The sequence below is a fragment of the Populus alba genome, chromosome 1, assembly GCF_005239225.2.
Source record: "Populus alba chromosome 1, ASM523922v2, whole genome shotgun sequence".
In the NCBI taxonomy this organism is placed as follows: Eukaryota; Viridiplantae; Streptophyta; class Magnoliopsida; order Malpighiales; family Salicaceae; genus Populus; species Populus alba.
This window is the reverse complement of record NC_133284.1, coordinates 12,798,406-12,815,998: the sequence shown is the minus strand read 5'-3', so window position 1 is coordinate 12,815,998 and position 17,593 is coordinate 12,798,406. Positions and strand designations below refer to the sequence as shown.

General features: G+C 33.6%; 2 protein-coding genes across 3 annotated transcripts; both read right to left on the bottom strand.

Moving 5' to 3' along the window:
- Positions 1-2,873, bottom strand: LOC118039243 (protein FATTY ACID EXPORT 1, chloroplastic). Its single transcript, XM_035045894.2, has 6 exons — positions 2,342-2,873; positions 2,078-2,261; positions 1,775-1,942; positions 768-814; positions 636-676; positions 1-549 (listed from the first exon to the last, which is right to left on the bottom strand). Exons 1-6 carry the CDS (start codon positions 2,465-2,467, stop codon positions 456-458), a joined length of 660 nt encoding a protein of 219 aa, XP_034901785.1. The 5' UTR covers positions 2,468-2,873; the 3' UTR covers positions 1-455.
- Positions 2,874-4,129: 1,256 nt separating this feature from the next.
- LOC118039242 (ABC transporter B family member 2) lies at positions 4,130-13,315 on the bottom strand. 2 transcript variants are annotated; one of them, XM_035045892.2, is made up of 12 exons: positions 12,698-13,315; positions 12,476-12,530; positions 12,025-12,200; positions 9,364-9,564; positions 8,785-9,044; positions 7,834-8,374; positions 7,250-7,629; positions 6,690-7,102; positions 6,131-6,372; positions 5,802-6,049; positions 5,181-5,593; positions 4,130-4,815 (listed from the first exon to the last, which is right to left on the bottom strand). In XM_035045892.2, exons 1-12 carry the CDS (start codon positions 12,977-12,979, stop codon positions 4,277-4,279), a joined length of 3,750 nt encoding a protein of 1,249 aa, XP_034901783.1. In that variant the 5' UTR covers positions 12,980-13,315; the 3' UTR covers positions 4,130-4,276. The 2 variants fall into 2 exon arrangements, with proteins under 2 accessions (XP_034901783.1, XP_073265699.1); XM_073409598.1 differs by lacking the exons at positions 12,025-12,200; positions 12,476-12,530; positions 12,698-13,315 and adding an exon at positions 9,715-10,801.
- Between the last annotated feature and the right edge of the window lie 4,278 nt (positions 13,316-17,593).

Sequence of the window (17,593 nt, the reverse complement as noted above, 5' to 3'; positions counted from 1 at the left end):
TTTGAGAAGGACACCTGCAACAACAAAAGCACTGCAGTGATAATTCTTTGCATTCATATTACATCCTCACCTGAGTGGTTAATTTTATCAAGAAATTCAGAGAGAAAAAGACAATAGGCAGATTCAGATACTCCAGGATTTGAGCATCTAAAATATGGAAATGGATAGAAAGGTAAGAAATTTCATCCTTTCACAACATAGTTTTTGGAGTCTCATTCCATAGTTCATATACTGACTAACTATGCCCACAACAAAACTGACACAATAGACCTCTTATTCTGTCAAATGAAACATCAGTACTATAAAGAATTTGTTACTAGCAGAACTGTAACCTAAGCCACTCCGCCTCACACAAGTAATGTGTACCAGCTCAACTTGTAGTTTGCATTGAATAAACAAAGCGCCCTTATATCTAAAGCCATCCCTCACCTTTACCTGGCCTTTTCATTTTCTTGTTATGAATTGACACCAGCAGATTTCTGCAACTTCTTTGGTGGTGGGTTTCCTCCAGATATCATTACATATGAATAGAAGCACAGCATTGCAGCACTGTAATGAATAAAGAAGTTTAGGTGCCAAAAAGGAGACCAAATAATTGGATAAATAAAAAATTTCAGTAACCAATTATTAAGTACCTGATGACAACAAAAAATCCTGTTGGAATTACCTTTTTTGTCTGCAGCCCACAAAATAATGATATTAGAAAAGAACAAAAAGAAAAAAACAGGTAGTCAATGAGAACAATAAATACTGATGTGGTTACCAACCAAAGAGTAAGCCCGAAAGTTGTTCCAGCAAAGGGCTGCTGCGAGTACTGCAAGGACAGAAAGTGACAAAATAAGATAAAACTCACAAGGAAAGATTATTTATCTTCTGTAAGATCCAATGAGGCAATGATACATTTTTCAAGTTTTAGAAACTTTAGGCGGTTATGACAACTGTGGTTTCACAAATTCAAAAATAATTCCCTATTCTATTTCACAGATGTTTGCAGGAGTCACTCATTGACCTTCCCAAAGTGCTAATGATCTACAAACTGCATGTTTCAGATCATCAGCATTTGCCTTTATTTCTTCACTAAACGTTGAACACAGGATAAGAGTAGAAGACTGGGAGAAACAGAGAATAATAGTAATTGGGGACAGTAGAATCCTATCTAAAACTCTAAGTATTGTTCATTGTGATGTAAACTTGCTTCCTTGCCATGGCTGGGCATATAATTCATTGCCTCATCCACGTGATCATCTAAAACTACAACTTTTTAACTTCCCAATCCACTTTGGATGATCATCAATTGGATGGCCTATAAAGCAAATCCATATTATAAGTAGTCCTGCTAATTATTCATCAAGCAAGGCAATCAATTCAAAATCTCTACCAAGCCCAGAGTGGCTATAAACCAATACTCACTTCATAAAGAACACAATCTCCCACAAATGCATTTCAATGCACTCGAGCAAGGGCCAAAGTCTCCAACATCTATGCGTATTTTGGGCTTCAGTTTACTCTATTGGCATGAATTCCAGTGCAAAGAGAAAGTTCTCAGATACTATAAGAAATAAAATAAAAAAAACCACGCCTTGAGAAAGGCTCAAAAACCAATCAGGAACAACTAGCTGATTCGTTTCAGGTTTCTAGCTTTCAGCTTCTACATATATTTTCTCCCACTAAATTTTTGCTTCAAGGAACAGAACGACTAGCTGAAACTAAACAACCCATAACAGAAATTTAAAGAAACAGCATGACGATATCGTAAACAGTATGATTCAATTACCAGCTTGTCCAAGCACAAATGGAAGGCTTGATTTCCCTTGCCTCCAAATCTTTAAACTAAAGGTACTGAGTGCTAGCAAAGCACCTCCAAACAACACACCAGTACCTAAAGTCACAGCATTTCTAGAGAAGACAAAACCAAGAAGCCCCCAACTTAAAACAACCCCGCCTGAAAAAAAGAAGGAAAAAAAAAAAAAGCAAACATTTGCAAGAACCTGCATCATTATCTTCCCAAAAACAAAACAAACACTAAAAATTCAAACTTTTCAAAACCCAAATAGAAATAAAAGTAAAGAACACTCACCAAAAGGAATGCCAAAACAAAAGTCATGAATTTTCGCTGACCCATACACTCCCTTGACTGGATCACTAATTCCCGTATATTCCTCAGGGGCTGTATAGTTATGATTGGTACTACTTGTTTTGATATTTGAAGTTGAAGTCTGTGCTTCATTATTATGTCCGACAATGCTCATAACAACCCATGACTGTAATCATAAAAATCTATTAGTTTCTTGCATTGTTGTATCAGAAGAAACTAAAAAAAAAGATGGGTTTTTTTTAGTACCTTGTAGCGAGGAGACTGTGGCAGAGATAGAATGGATCGACGGTGTAGATGGTGTAGTCTGCTGTTGAGTGAAGAGAAACAAGAAAGCTGAGAGATTGTTGTTGTTGATGATGATGATGTAGCCATGGTGGGTTTGATTGATGCCAGACTGATGGGATGGAGTTTTGAAGAGCTGATAACAGAAAATTGGGATTTTTTAAGGGTTCTGAAGGTTGTAAATGGTACGTTGTCAGCACCCGCCCCCACCTTCTTATTGTGTTTTCTCTACCAAAGTGTCAAGATTTTTCGGTTGGCTTTTTAGAATTCAGACCGATCAGCTCCTATACCTGCTCTCTTTATTTTCCCAGTTTTCATGAATATAAAAAACTAAAAAAGACCGGAAATTTTTGGGTTAATTAACATTAACATAATGCCAATGAACAGGTAGTTCAACTGGCAGTAGAGTGATCTTGTGTTAGAACCTCTCCTTTATAATAATAATAAAAAAACATTAACATTATTAACAAATAAACTAAATCAGCTCATTCTTTTCCCATGATTGCCTGTTAATCGTCTCACACTTTAATTGTTCACCTCATTGTTTATATCCAATTTTTTACATTTTTCATCCTTGAAATTTTTTCATCTTTATAATCTAGTTATTGAATTTAATTTCTTTCTTATGTCACCCTTATAAATTCTTTTCCTATTATTTTAGGTATTAATATCTCATTACATCCGGTATTTTTTTTATAAGCTAGGTGAGCGTGTCTTAGTTTGCGGGTTAAGAGAAGTTGCTACTCTAATGCTAATAGCGTGTTTGGCAGTTTGATAGCGGTTGTTTTTTAAATAATTTTTCGTACCAAAATGCATGTTAATGATTTTTTTTTTATTTTTTAAAAATTATTTTTGATATCAGCACATCAAAACAATCTAAAAAGTACAAATTGCACTCAATTTTAATAAAAAAAAATTTAAAATTAATAAAAACATGATTTACATTGCGTTTCCAAATATCCTCTTGAAACGACAATAAGTAATTCCATCATAAAAATCAAGTAGGCACATGGACTTTCTTTGGCATTCAAGGTGACTACTTCAATAATTCACCCGTGGAGACTTTTCTATGTCGACTAACCTCACCAAGCAAAACTTTTGGTTTTGGCACCATATCAATAATAACAACTAAGACTATATTTTTGTAGAATTAAATGGCTAACTTAACAACACTGATAAAAGGGTTTTCAAATTCACTCGAGATAAAAGAATATGAGATAACAAAGTTAATTAACAAACTCGAAAACATGAATGATGGAGGCCAAACTTCGACTATCAAGGCTTTGCAAAAAGAAAAAAAACACTTGGATGTTATTGAAGATTCAATAATTAGAGCTATGAAGAATATGTGATGTACTTTAATATTGTTATGGCAAGCTATACACCCAAAAAACTGATTTACTACGATGCTTTTGAGTTTTTATTATCGTAATTTTAAATTTACTTATTTTAAAATAGAATAAACCTAAAATATCATAGTTAATTGCAAATTGATCTATAAAGCTTAGAAACTTTTTTGAAAAAGAATCAGAGCCCGTAAGAAAATTCAATAAGATGATGAAGACCACACCTCAGGATTAACTAAAATTATTTTTGAAGAATCAAGGTGATGTAGCACAACAAGGACTAAAGTGAAAATTTGAAAAACCAAACGACTAAATTGAAAACAAAATTCCAACGATACACGATATAAAATATGGAGGGAAACATTTGTCTGAATATTTAGGGCACAAGTGAATGAGAAAATGCAACTTCTAATATTGGACCGCATGTCCCGAAATATTATTATTTTCAAGCAGACAACACAGAGGAGACCATGTACATATAGAAGGATAAAACAATGGAGATATCACATGCGCATGAGAGGCAGGGCAATCTATATTCCTGCTGTTGATGGTGTTATTCTCTCTGCTGAAGTCTGACTAACTTGAAATATGCTCCTTCCATGGTGTTTATAAGATTGGAATGGGTGCCTTGCTGTATTATTTTCCCGTCTTGTAGAACTGATATTTCATCAGCATTCTTTATAGTGGACAACCTGTGTGCTACTATGACTGTTGTTCGGTTTGTCATCAATCTATCTAGAGCTTGTTTCACGACACGCTCTGACTCCACGTCTAGAGCACTGGTTGCCTCGTCTAATAGCAAGATTTCTGGGTTTTTCAGAACTGCTCGGGCAATGGCCACTCTTTGCTTCTGGCCACCGGATAGTTGCACCCCTTGTTCACCGACCTTTGTCGAGTAGCCCTCGGGAAGGGCGCTGATGAAACTATGAGCATTAGCAAGCTTAGCCGCTTCAATTACTTCTCCTTCCAAGGCCCCTTCTTTTCCATATAAGATGTTCTCGTAGATTGAGGTGGCAAAAAGAGGTGGCTCTTGTTGGACAAGACCAATGTGTTTCCGAAGGAATTTCAGCTTGAGTTTCTTGATGTCTATGCCTGCAGGAAATTTGAAGAGATTCTAATGAGACCAGACTTGAACCTTTAGAAAATTGTCTAAAGCTACTGAACAGGATGACTGCATGGAAAACTGCTGAGCACCATTCCTTTTCTACTGAAAATTGGAGAAACTGTTTATTTTCAGAAGAAGAACATGAAGAATCTATTTTGCATTTCTGAATTTGAAAAGATTTAAGTTTGTATAAGCGAAATTCGGATTGAAAGGTATCTTTAAGATGAAAAACATAACATTAATGGCAAATTAACAACTGGTTTCTTTGCTTAATCTTTTTTTTTCCAAAACGCTGCTATAATATTGATGCCTGTCTCATGCAATAGATGAAATAAAACCCAGAGAAACCCACCATCAATCATCACTTTTCCTGCTGTTGGATCATAGAAACGAAGAATCAGAGCAAGAACAGAACTTTTACCGGAGCCACTTTGGCCCACTAAAGCCATACTCTTGCCTGAACACACTCTTAAATCGAAGTCCTTGAAAATCAATGAATCTGGTCTAGAAGGATAGCTGAATTGGACGCCTCTTAGCTCAATTGTACCTTCCACATTTTTCAACTCTTCTCCAGCATCCCCAATCACCTTTGTCTTGCGGTCCAGCAGCTCGAAGACAGACGCTGCTATTTGGTTCCCTTTCAGAATATCTGGAGCCATCGCCAGACTTTCTCCCATGGCTATTGCAGTTGTAATCAAAACAAAAAATGACTTCATGATAGATTTAAATCCAGAAATCTCCTTTCCCATCAAAACAGAACCATACCTGCAGAAATTTAAACAAGAGTAAAATGAATTCCTCTCGAACTATTGCTCAAAGCCAATTGGACAAATGAGAGGAGCAGTGGGTTTGCAGTGTCAGTCATGGTGACCTCTGTGTTGCTGCTCATGCTATGTTTCAATGCTAGGAATCTAGTAGTTATTCATTATGTGATCCAAAATGTAAAACATCGGATGAAGATAAAACTATGTACCATAGTGCAAGCGCATAAGATGAGAATATGAAGAATTGGCATACACCATAGAATATTCCTGCGATCTGACCACGAAGAAATGAGCGGTTGGAAGGTTCCACAAGCTCATGGGCATAAAGATGAAGGATCTTCTCTTCAGCAGAAAATGCTGCAACAGTGCGGATGTTGCTGACAGCCTCTCCAGCCAGCATGTTAGCCTTTAAATATGCTTTGCTCAAGTTGCCACCAAAGCCTTGCATAAAGAGTTTCTGAATTCATAAAATGGATTAACATTAGATGTTGACAAAAAAAAACATTATTCTGTACAAAATACGGGAAAGAAAGGAGACCTCGCTGATGTGACCACTGATCAGGAGTGGATATGTGGCTATGACAACAAGTGTGATCCTCCAGTTTAAGATGAAAGCAATGATAAATGAGGTGACAACCAGACCAACATTGTGTAAGAGAATTGTTGTGCGATCCACAACTATTGTTTGCAACAAAATTGCATCACTCTGTAGACGCCCTGTGAGCATTGGACTGGTATTGTTCAAGTCATCAAACCATCCAATTTCGTTCCTCAGAATGGCTGTAACCAAGCAGATCATAGAAGTTGGTTAAAAAGCTAGAGAGTTCATTTTGTAAGGAAAGGAAAACAACTCCAGCCTTCAATGTATATTTTACATGATCCCTTTTTCTGGGACGAATTACAAGACCCTTGATGGTAGCATGGAAACGTAGATGATCAAAAGAATGAACTATACAAACCAACAGCATTTTAAATCCTAGAAATGGTCTTATGAATTCACCAAAGGGATATGTTAAGAAAATGCATCTAAAACAGAAATATGTAATGGAAATGCTTTGTAATATAGAAGTAAAGAAAAAAAAAAAAAGCATATTTACCAGAAAACATAGTTTCTCTCACACGAAAAGCAAGTCGCTCTCCCATGATTCCAAAACACAGATGCATAATGGCGTAGGCGAAAATGCTAATTACTGCACCACAGCAAAATAGGATTGAAATCTTTCTGATCTCTTGACAGGTTGTGTGCCAGTCCATGTAATAGGCTACAAGAGATTGAGCCATTCCTAATGCAAAGAGTGGCAGCAGCGCTCCAGCAACAAAGGCACTAATGGTTCCAACAACGCCATAAATCCAATCAGGGGCAAGCATGGAATACAGTCTTTTCAGTGAAACAGGTTTTGGCCTGATAGGCTCCATTGTATCAACACCAGCATGACTACGTAAATCTTTTTCAGAACGAAAACTGGAACTAAAGCTTGTCCTTGTGTAGGACAAACCTCCTGAATACTGTCTGTTAGAAATGGAAGTCCAAGTTTAAAATTAAAGAAAAAGCAATCTTTTGGAGGGCAGAATTTCAAAGTTTGTCATTTGGGACAAACAATTAACCATAAGTTACTAAATGATCACGTGAAGTTTCAGAATGTTAATGAAGAAGTACCTGAGAGGCCATCCCACGGAAGGACTTACAGAGGAGTGGCATTGCACTGATGCTTCCTCCTGAAGGTGAACAAGTGATGCGTATGCACTATTTGGATTTGAGATGAGCTTTTCATGGCTTCCGATTTCCACTATCTTCCCTTCCTGAAGAACAACAGTTACATCTGCGTTCCTAATGGTTGAAAGACGATGAGCCACAATTACAGTAGTTCTTCCCACCATGGCATGATTAAGTGCCTCTTGCACGCTTTTCTCAGACTCAGCATCTAGGGCACTTGTAGCTTCATCTAGTAAAAGAATTGAAGGATTCTTTATTATTGCTCGTGATATTGCAATCCTTTGTTTTTGGCCACCTGATAGTTGTATTCCTCTCTCACCAACCTGCAAGTCATTTAACAACATATAAACCCTTCCTTAATTTCCCCATCCCTTATTTTTCTCAAGTTTATGATCATGCTGCAATTTTTGAAGAGGTTTTCCTTCGACTTGAACCTGAGTTTTTCAGGAATTGGAATGACAACACGCGTGTGTGCGAGTCTAGGTATAGCAGTACTCTCGTGATTGTTTGCAATGACAAATTAGTACCTGAGTTTCCAATCCATCAGGGAGGTTGTTGATAAAGGACATAGCTTCTGAAAGTTTAGCAGCACTTGTAAGTTCATCAAGGGTGGCATCAGTTTTTCCGTAGAGAATGTTCTCTCTAATACTTGTTGCAAAAAGGGCAGGCTCCTGATTTACTAGTCCAATTTGTTGCCGTAGCCACTTGAGGTCAAGGTCCCTGATATCATTCCCATCTAACAGTATCTTTCCGGATAGAGGCTCATAGAAGCGTTCGATCAAAGATATAACCGTGCTCTTTCCTGATCCACTTCCTCCGACAAGAGCTACAATCTTCCCAGAAGGTATATCAAGACGAAATTTATTGAAAATAATTACGTCAGGACGTGATGGGTAGCAAAAACATACGTCCCTGAATTCGATGTGACCCTCCAATTTTCCTAGTTTTTGGCCAGTTTTTGAGCTTGATTTGCTTACTGTGTTCTTCTCAATCATCTCAAAAATGGGGTAAGCTGCTGCCATGGCTCGAAAAAATGCAGAAATATCTGGTGCTGCCATTCCCAGGGATCTGAAAAGCAATGCATGTCGATAATTTCAACGTAAATTGGATGGAAAAATATAGTAGAATCGAGCATATGATTAGATTGGTATATATGGAAAATGGATGCAAGCATCCATTAAGAAAATATAAAATCATCTTTTGTTTCCAACTTCTTCTATATATGATTTCCATTGAAATCTTTCTTTCCAATAGACTAACGAAAATATGATACTTACAGAGTCGTCAATGGTGGGGGAAAATATGCATGATACTTAAAGCTGATTAATTCAAGTGATACAAACTTATTTAAAGCAAAGATGGCTAGAAGTCATGTAAAACACAATGTGCTTAAATGAATGTGAGGTTAAATAGAGTTGAACGAATCAATTCCATGACGTATGTGGATTCCATGACAAATGACAGCAGCAAAGACTTACACTCCAGCAATAAGGACATTGAGCATGGTGGTGAAGGAGTCGCCACCATTGGCAATGTTCTTATGAACAACTATGCTAGTATACCAAACAAGTACAGCCCACGAGAGGAAAAGAAGACTCTGCAGGGTTCCCATTCCAAGACCCTTCGTCAAACCAGCTTTTCTTCCGTGCTTGTAGGTATTCCTTAGAGCTTCTTTATATGATCTCACTGCCCTTTCTTCTCCAGTAAATGATTGCACTGTTCTAATATTACCAATTACCTGAAAATTAAATCCCGTCATAAACTGTGAGAGAGAAAGAATCAGCCTGTTCCATCCCTTAATTACTTGGAATTTAGTTATCATCTTAGCTTTGATAGAACACTTGACAGAGATTGTTGTTCCATCAGTTGTTTTTGGTTGATATTTGATACATTTAACAAGTAGCTAGTATCTATACTTTTTGATCTGTTCAAACCCTCCAGTACATGAATTGTCTGAATCAAATCCAAGATTAACTCCATATATACAACTCTAATAAACTCTAACTAGCAAATTTTTGTTCGTGTTGTTTTGGTTTCCTATAGCAGCAAAAGCTTACCTCCTGCGCGATTTGACTAGCCTCGACATAAGATTTGCGAACGTTCATAATAAGGCCGGTTGCTAAATATGCATAGATGCCACCAGCAAGAGCGATTAAAGGGAGCATAGACAATGTCACCAAACTGATTTGCCACACCCTAATAAATCCAATAATAAAGCCAACTAGAAATCGGGTTATATAGTGCATCAATTTCCCTACCTGCATCACTCAACACCGTTCAAGAAAGTTACAAAACCGACGAAACAGAAGCAAATAAATGTGCAAAAAACAAATATTGTGCCACAATAAGTGTGGATTTGAGAAGCTTAATTCACACACAAACGTATGGAGTTTTACAGAAATTATTACATGGCCCAGATCTAGGAACCCATAGTAGCAGCCAGTAATAATACTTGGATACAGCAATGATTCACATGAACCAGTTCTGTGTAACATAACTATTTTCTGACATACACAACCAGCATACATGCGAGTTATGGTAACAAAATATAGGAGTGTCGAAACTGCTTTCCTGTTTCCTAAATACACCTTGAAAGTTGAAACTACATATTCCTACAATAAATCGATCCAGAAATTGTAATAAAATTAACCCCTCTTCATTGAGGAGATTATATAAGTTCTTAAGAGTTCTTTTTTCTTTTTTTCCGTGGAGCCCAGAAAAGAGTCTCTACTTTCTACTTTCCTTGGGCATGTTCCAACGTATTATTACTTGCGACTGCAAATATACATGGCTATTATTTTGAATAAAGAAATCTAATAAGAACATGAGAAATATTTAGCAACAGCCGTAGTTGATTTCTCATATCAAGGTGAAATATATAAAGCTTATTTTCATGATGAACCTTGTGTTGTATGATTTGCAAGTGTAGATAAATAATGAACTACGTACAGATTCACCAAAAATACTACGCATAAACAAAACAAAATAGAAAAACTGTGTTGTGGGGCGTTTTCTTTATTGTTTTGGCATTGTTATTTTTATTTTATTGTTTAATTAAGATTTTTTAGTTTCAAGGAGTTCTGAACAAGAATGTTGTATAATTTGATGAAAGCGAAAATAACTTTTAATTCTATTATTGAATTAAATCAAACTAAAAACCTAATTATAGAAAGGAAGCTAGTTAATTTGCCAACTATTTTTTATTTAAGGTCTAAATTAGACTCGAAAACTACTGTTTCATTTTTTTTCTTGCTGCTTTTGGATTTTTTTTCTATTTTGATTAGGATTTTAATTTAATTAAGACTTTACTAATTAGAACTTTTTTTTTTCTTGTATTTAAACAACTTTATATGTTATTTTTCAAAAATTAAATTATGAAATAAAGACTTCTTAGAATATATTAGAATTCTCTATAATTTTTCCTGTAGTTAAGTGTTATAATTTTAGGCTTTAAAACTCTAGATTTTTTTTTTATTAATATGAGTGTCCGGGTCAGCTTGCACGTGCCTCGACTAATCTCACGGGCCTTGAAGTTAGCAACCATGTAAGCCTCTAGTAACCATCATATTAGAAACCACATGAAAAGCAAACTTTTTAGTCTCAAACTCTTACCACTGAACTCTTAATTGTTAAAAAAACTCTAGTTTTGAACTATGATATATGTTTCATTAATTAATAGGTTGGAATATTCAATGAAATAGGTATTAATTTGCAATAACTTTTGATTTCATGATTAAGGAGTGGAGACCGTCTAGTCATTGTGAGAACTTAGGAAACAATGCAAAGAACCCAATTATAGATATTAAATTGAATATAGCTTTCATTAGCAGAAAATTAACAAACACTTGAACTATCTTACACTACGAGGAAGGCATAAACAAGAATAGTGGCAAGGAGAGAGACATGCTAGGAGACCTACCTCAATTTAATTAAGATTTTACTCATTGGGATATTCTATTTGTATTTAAATTGAATTGTAAGATATTTTTCCTAAGATAATTTATAAAATAAAATAAAAATCTCCAGATTGTAATTTTAGATCAGAGTTCTCTAGTTTTTAGCCACGCAATTTGCAGCGTCAAACTAAACAATAGTAAATTCTATCGTCATCAGGGCACAAAGTGTAAAAGTCTTTACCAAACACTCTCGTACGACCCCAGCGAGATATAAATGATGATGATACAGGCAGCGAGTAGAGTGACCTTTAGGTATAGCCCAGCCGCCTGCACCCCGTACATTTATTTTTACTGTTATTTTTTAAAGTTTTTTTATTTAAAAATATATTAAATTAATATTTTTTATTTTAAAAAAAAATTATTTTTAATATCAACAACTCAAAATAATTTAAAAATATATTAATTTAAAACAAAAAAAATTAATTTTTTTTAAAAATGTTTTTAAAACAGAAAAACAAATAGGATAAAATTCCAAAATAAAAAAAAAAAAACTTTCAGCTACTGAATGTCAGAATATTTATTCCCCTTGCAGCATAAATTATCCATGGAAACGTTAAGAGCAACTGGTAGGTCTGATCAAGCATAATTTATTGCCATTGTACGAAGCATGAGTATTTCTACTATTGTTTTCCATTTTAGTCTCACAAAACCTAAATCGAAAAGAAATAAAAATCAATTGTAGGAACTGAATTTAATTAGACAGCTGATGATCATCATCTCGTATTATCATGGGACCAGAAAGATTGGAGTGGAGATCAATACCTTCTCGGAAATGGCATCTTGCACAGCAAGAATATCGCTAGTAACTGAGGTTATGACCTCCGCGGTTGATGTTTCAGTGTCGAACACGCTCATGTCTTGACGCAGCACTGAATCCAAGTAGGTCATTCTCATCTTTGCTGCCTGTCGTTCTCCAGTATGCATCCAACATGCCACCTCTGTGCATCCATGGTTATTTATTTACATCATCATCATCATCATTATGATTACCAGTACATATCCACACCGTATTTACCGATGTGATATTGATCATAAAGAGTTTAGAGCAGGAGTTTCAGGAGGAAAGAAAAAATGTTATGGGGCTAGCTGAGTTACAGAACAGAAGGTCGTGCAATCTATCAAACCACGGTTAAATTAGAGAAATACACAAGTAACTCGTTCGAAGGAACTGATTAAATACTTTCTTATTAAAAATAAAAAAGTTTGAGCTTACCCGTCCATGACGAGAATAACATGGCCACACTGAGATATAGAAAATCCAACGAGTACTGCAAGAGGAGCTCGAGTTAAGGAGATGAAAACCCAAAGAATAATAAGAATAATAACCCTGCTAGCTCCATGGAATGAACAATGTCACCATTTACAGGAAGGAAGAAGAAGCTTTGTTAGAAGCTCACATGCATGGATTTATAGATAATAATAAGTTAGTGCAAACCTTGGCAACTTTGTGAGAAGTTTCTTGAGGAAAGAGATAAGCCAGTCCAATGACATTGATCAATCTTCCAAAGTAGATGAAGAAGACAGGCACAGAGGCTCCATGAATACAAGCACCGATGGATCCCAAGCCCATCAACACGACGTCGTAAAAATCGGCAAATGCGAAAAGTTTTAGCAAGGGAACTTTCTGTTGCTTTTTTCCTGCAGCTTCCTCTTTCTTCGTCTGGATCTTGTCCATAATCATATTATCGATGTCTTCATTTCCGGAAATTGAAATCATTGTAGCCTGAAAGAGAGAGTTCACTAATTTCCTTCTCGATGAAGAAATGATGGCAGAGCTGATATTATATAAAAGCAGGGACTGACAGAACTATGCACTGTTTTTTTTTTTTTTTTTTTTGGTTGAAGAAATCATCTGTTACTTGTAAGACGTTGCAGTAAATTCAAGAGCTGTTTCATCTCATACTCCTGGTCAAGCCAGCCGGGAAAAGAAACAAAAAAAAGAGCAAAAATTTATATGAAAAAATCTCATTATAATAAAAGCAACATTTAATATATGAAAAATACATCTGAACGATAAAAATTTCGTCTTCTTTCAATTGAATGCATTGCTATTTCAACTAACTTTATCTATCATCACTGCTACTATATAATTTGCAAGTTCCGCTATTACTAATACTACTCCAGCTTGTTCCCTTAGTCCGTAGTTTGAGCTTTTGCAACAATACCCCTTCTTTAAGAGGGTCGTGTAAGAATCTAGAAATTAATCGAGACAAATCAAAACGTGGATTGTAATAACAATTGATTTGATACAAGAAGTGTTGGTATCAGTCCTGTTTTTTTAAAATTTTAAATTTTTTAAAATTATTTTATTATATTTTAAGATTTATCAAATTAATTTTTAAAAAAAAATAAAAAATATATTTTACAATCAATACCGTAATTCAAACACACCTTTAATCCCACTTGGGTAAAATAATTTTGATAAAATAAAGCCCGGCTGGAAATCATTACTTAGGTCAAACACAATCACCAAAGAATCCACCTAGCTAATTTTGAACTGTACAATTGTGAGGCCTTAACTATTTCAAGTGATGGGTTGGAATTGGCTGGCTAAAGCAGATACTGTCTGGTGGCCCTCGTTACTTGATGATTGTTAGAGAATAATATAAATCATTTCCTGAGATTTTACCTAATAGCTTAAGTTATTAGGTTGAGATGATTTTTTGACATGGTATCAGAGTCTTGATGACCAAGTGGTCACGAGTTCGAATCTCACCATCCCTATTTATTTGATAAAAATTAAGTACAAGGTAACATCGGCCTGTGCAAGTTTCAAGCCCAAAAGACTTTCACTTGAAGGGGTGTGTTAGAGAATAATATAAATCATATTTTGAAACTTTACCTAACAGCCTAAGTTATTAGGTTAAGATGGTTCTTTGACAATGATCACTTTTAATATCATTTAATAGATGAACATCAGAAGGTTAGTGGGGTTATTTTTTTTTTAGAAAAAAAGGAATTTCCTTCGGGCAATGTTTTTTATTCCATGCATCTAAGCCAGCCATTGAAACTCACTCTCAAGTACTCCCTTAAAACATGCACAGGATATAAATACCTTACTATACTAAAAAAAACAAAAAAAAAAACTTGGAAAATTTAACACTGAACCTATACTCTTTCTCTTTTCACATTTTAAAACTTTTTTTTCCTTTAATTATTCTACAACGTCCCAATTAGATTTAGTTACGATAAAAATACCAAATAGAGTACTAAAAAATAAAACACTAAAAAAAAATATAGGGCTACCCCAAAATTCATAAAAGTTTTATTATGGTATAAAAGTTCATTTTGATATTTTTCTGGTTCATCACTAAAAAAGAGAGAGAGAGAGAAACCCACTTAAAAAATAACAAAGAAAAAAGAAAGAATTCAAACCAATAATTACATTGAATGATAAAACATGCACACATTAAAAATTTTAATATTTATTTTCACATGATCTTTTATGTTATGGCGAGAATCACCTAGACTTTACACAATTTATTAATGATCATTACATAAGTTAGAGCTACATATATATGAGTGTATGACATATCATTTCATTTATTGCTAGACAAATTAGAATAAAGTGATTTCATTAGACCTCGAGTTGAAACAGACTCATCTAAATGGGAATTCAAGTGAGATCGATGAATGTGTCTACTTGTTTTTGCAACAAGATGGATGTAAAAAAGGATCATGTATATTATAGATGTAACATATATAATAACAATAGCCATAATAGAACTTAATCGACAACATATATATGGCAAAACAAATAATTTACTTATAATATTTTTATAAAATATATTAAATTTATCTAATTTCACATTAAACATAAGATGCTATTATATAAGATGTTGCATGAGTTGACGGATCATCTACTCATTGAGTTTTCACATCATGATAGTGATGTTTTTTAAGAGTATGACGATGATATATGAAAAGAAAATAATTAATGCAAGTTATAGTACATGGATATAAAACTTGCTGATATTTTTATACATGGTTGCATAATAAAAATTAACAGGGGGACATGTTTACTAGGATTGTAAACATATTTATTTTAAATATATTTTTAATTTAAATGATAATGTTTTACAGTTAAAAGGCACGACATTAATCAATTTGGTGTCGTGGTACAATACTTAATCAAGATGATGTGTTGGAATGGAGGTATTACTGAAATGGTGTAATTGAAATATGATATTTTGCAAAAACTTTTCATAGACGTGTGAAATTGTCTTTTCATTTGATTTTGTATACAGAGTAGTAAGCATCGTGCCCTGTTAAAGGCTCTTCTGTCATGTCAAATGTCAGCTTTCACTCTCGTGCATTAAATTGACAGCATCCACCTATGTTTTCTGCAGTTTCTACTTTCCTCGCCGGTAGCATTTAATGCAGCCTTGTATTGTTTTATACAAGGCAGAAAAGAAGGCAGGATTGAAGGACTGGGCCGAGGAATCTAGCATATTAACAGCCTGTTTGAAAGTACTTTTTAAAAAAAATATAAATTTTTTTTATTTTTTTTAAAATTAATATATTTTTAATATTTTCAAATTATTTTAATATACTAATCTGAAAAATAATTTTTTAAAAATAAAAAAACATTATTGACATAGTTTTCTGAGTGAAAAACACTTTCAAAAAGCAACAACAACCACATTCCTAAACACTCTCTAAGTTATTAACCATATCCACTTTTGGAGAGAAAATCACCGCTCTCCTATCTCAACCGACTGGTTTTTTTTTAAAAAATTAAATTTATTAAAAATTAAATTTTATAATTTATTTTTGTTAATTCGAGTTTTTTATCATTTTAATTTATTTTTTTAATTTTATTTTTTGATATTAAATTAATTGAAAATTGAGTTTTAATATTTTTTTATAAAGTTATTACGGTATTATGATTTAAATTATTAATTTTATATTGTTAATTAATAAAATAAATATTAAATGTATTTTTTTTAGTTCATGTTTTTTTTATTATTATTAGATTTTTTTATTTTAAAAAAATAAATTAAAGACTAATAGGCAACTAGGATTCTTCCAAAAAGTACCAGACAAAGTGATTTTCAAAAGTTTTTATACCGGTTTCAGTTTCACTTTTTTCAGAAGGAAAAATCCAAAACAACCAAGGTTCTTACAAATATTGATTCCAAAAGTTTACAATAAATAAATAAATAAAAACCTCAAATCATTCCAAATTCGTCGGTTCTTGTTTTAAATAATGCTGACGTCAGAGAGAGAGAGAGACGAAAAGAAGCCCACGTGCCATGATTCTGCAGTTCAAAGTTAGACAAATAGCTTTTGGAACTATTTTCCCACAGTTGCTATGCCTTTTTTTTTTTCTTTTTTTTTTTAATTCTCTGTTAAGGATGCAATTTTTAAGTGAATTCAAAAACTGAAATTTTAAGTTAAGAAACCACTCTCTCTCCCCCCACTAAAGGTTTTGTTTTTTTATTTTCATTCAACTTCGCCACTGGCGACCACCACTACTCATATTCAACATCTAAAGTTATATTACATACTTCCTCTCAATTAATTTCATGGTATTCGTGGTAATTTATGCTAATTGTTGATTTTGATTACTTTAGGGTTTTAAAAAAGTTTTTTTTAAAAAAAATAATAAGTTTTTTTTATGAATCATATTTAAATTATATTAATTTGCTATAAAATACATTAATTTGAGTTGTTAATTTCTTTATTTGTCAAGAAGATTCATGATTTCTGGTTGTTGTCTATTATAAATAAAGGTTAGAGTTACACCTTTCTAGGTTAAATTGGGAATTTTATTGAATATGTATAAATTAGTTATGAAATACACTAATTGAGTTGATAATTTCATTATTTATGGAGGAAACTAATGAATTTGGATTTTTACCGATTGTGAATTAGGGATAGTGTTGGGTTTTTTAAGATTAAATTAGGGTTTTTATTGAATTACATATAAAATATATCAATTAAATATGAAATACATCAATTGAGTGGATAATTTCATTATTTATGGAGAAAATTGTTGTTAGGGTTTCATTGAATAAACTTTTGTCAAAATTATGCATCTTAATTAACCCCCACAGTATTGGTAAATTATTGTTTATACTTTTATTGCGGTACCATTGTCAATACTGATAATGACATCACATACAATGAAGAAAGTAAAGAGTTTCTAACTACTATATTAGATGTTTCTTATCGAGCTATCTAGAATATTATGTGATTAAACTAACCAAAAGTTGTATTGAAATTGAAAAATTACTTAGAGGATGTAAACTAGGGTTAGTCCAACTTGTTATGTTGGTTTTTCCATTTACAGTGACAGAAGCATGAATTAAATATTTGGAATTGCCAA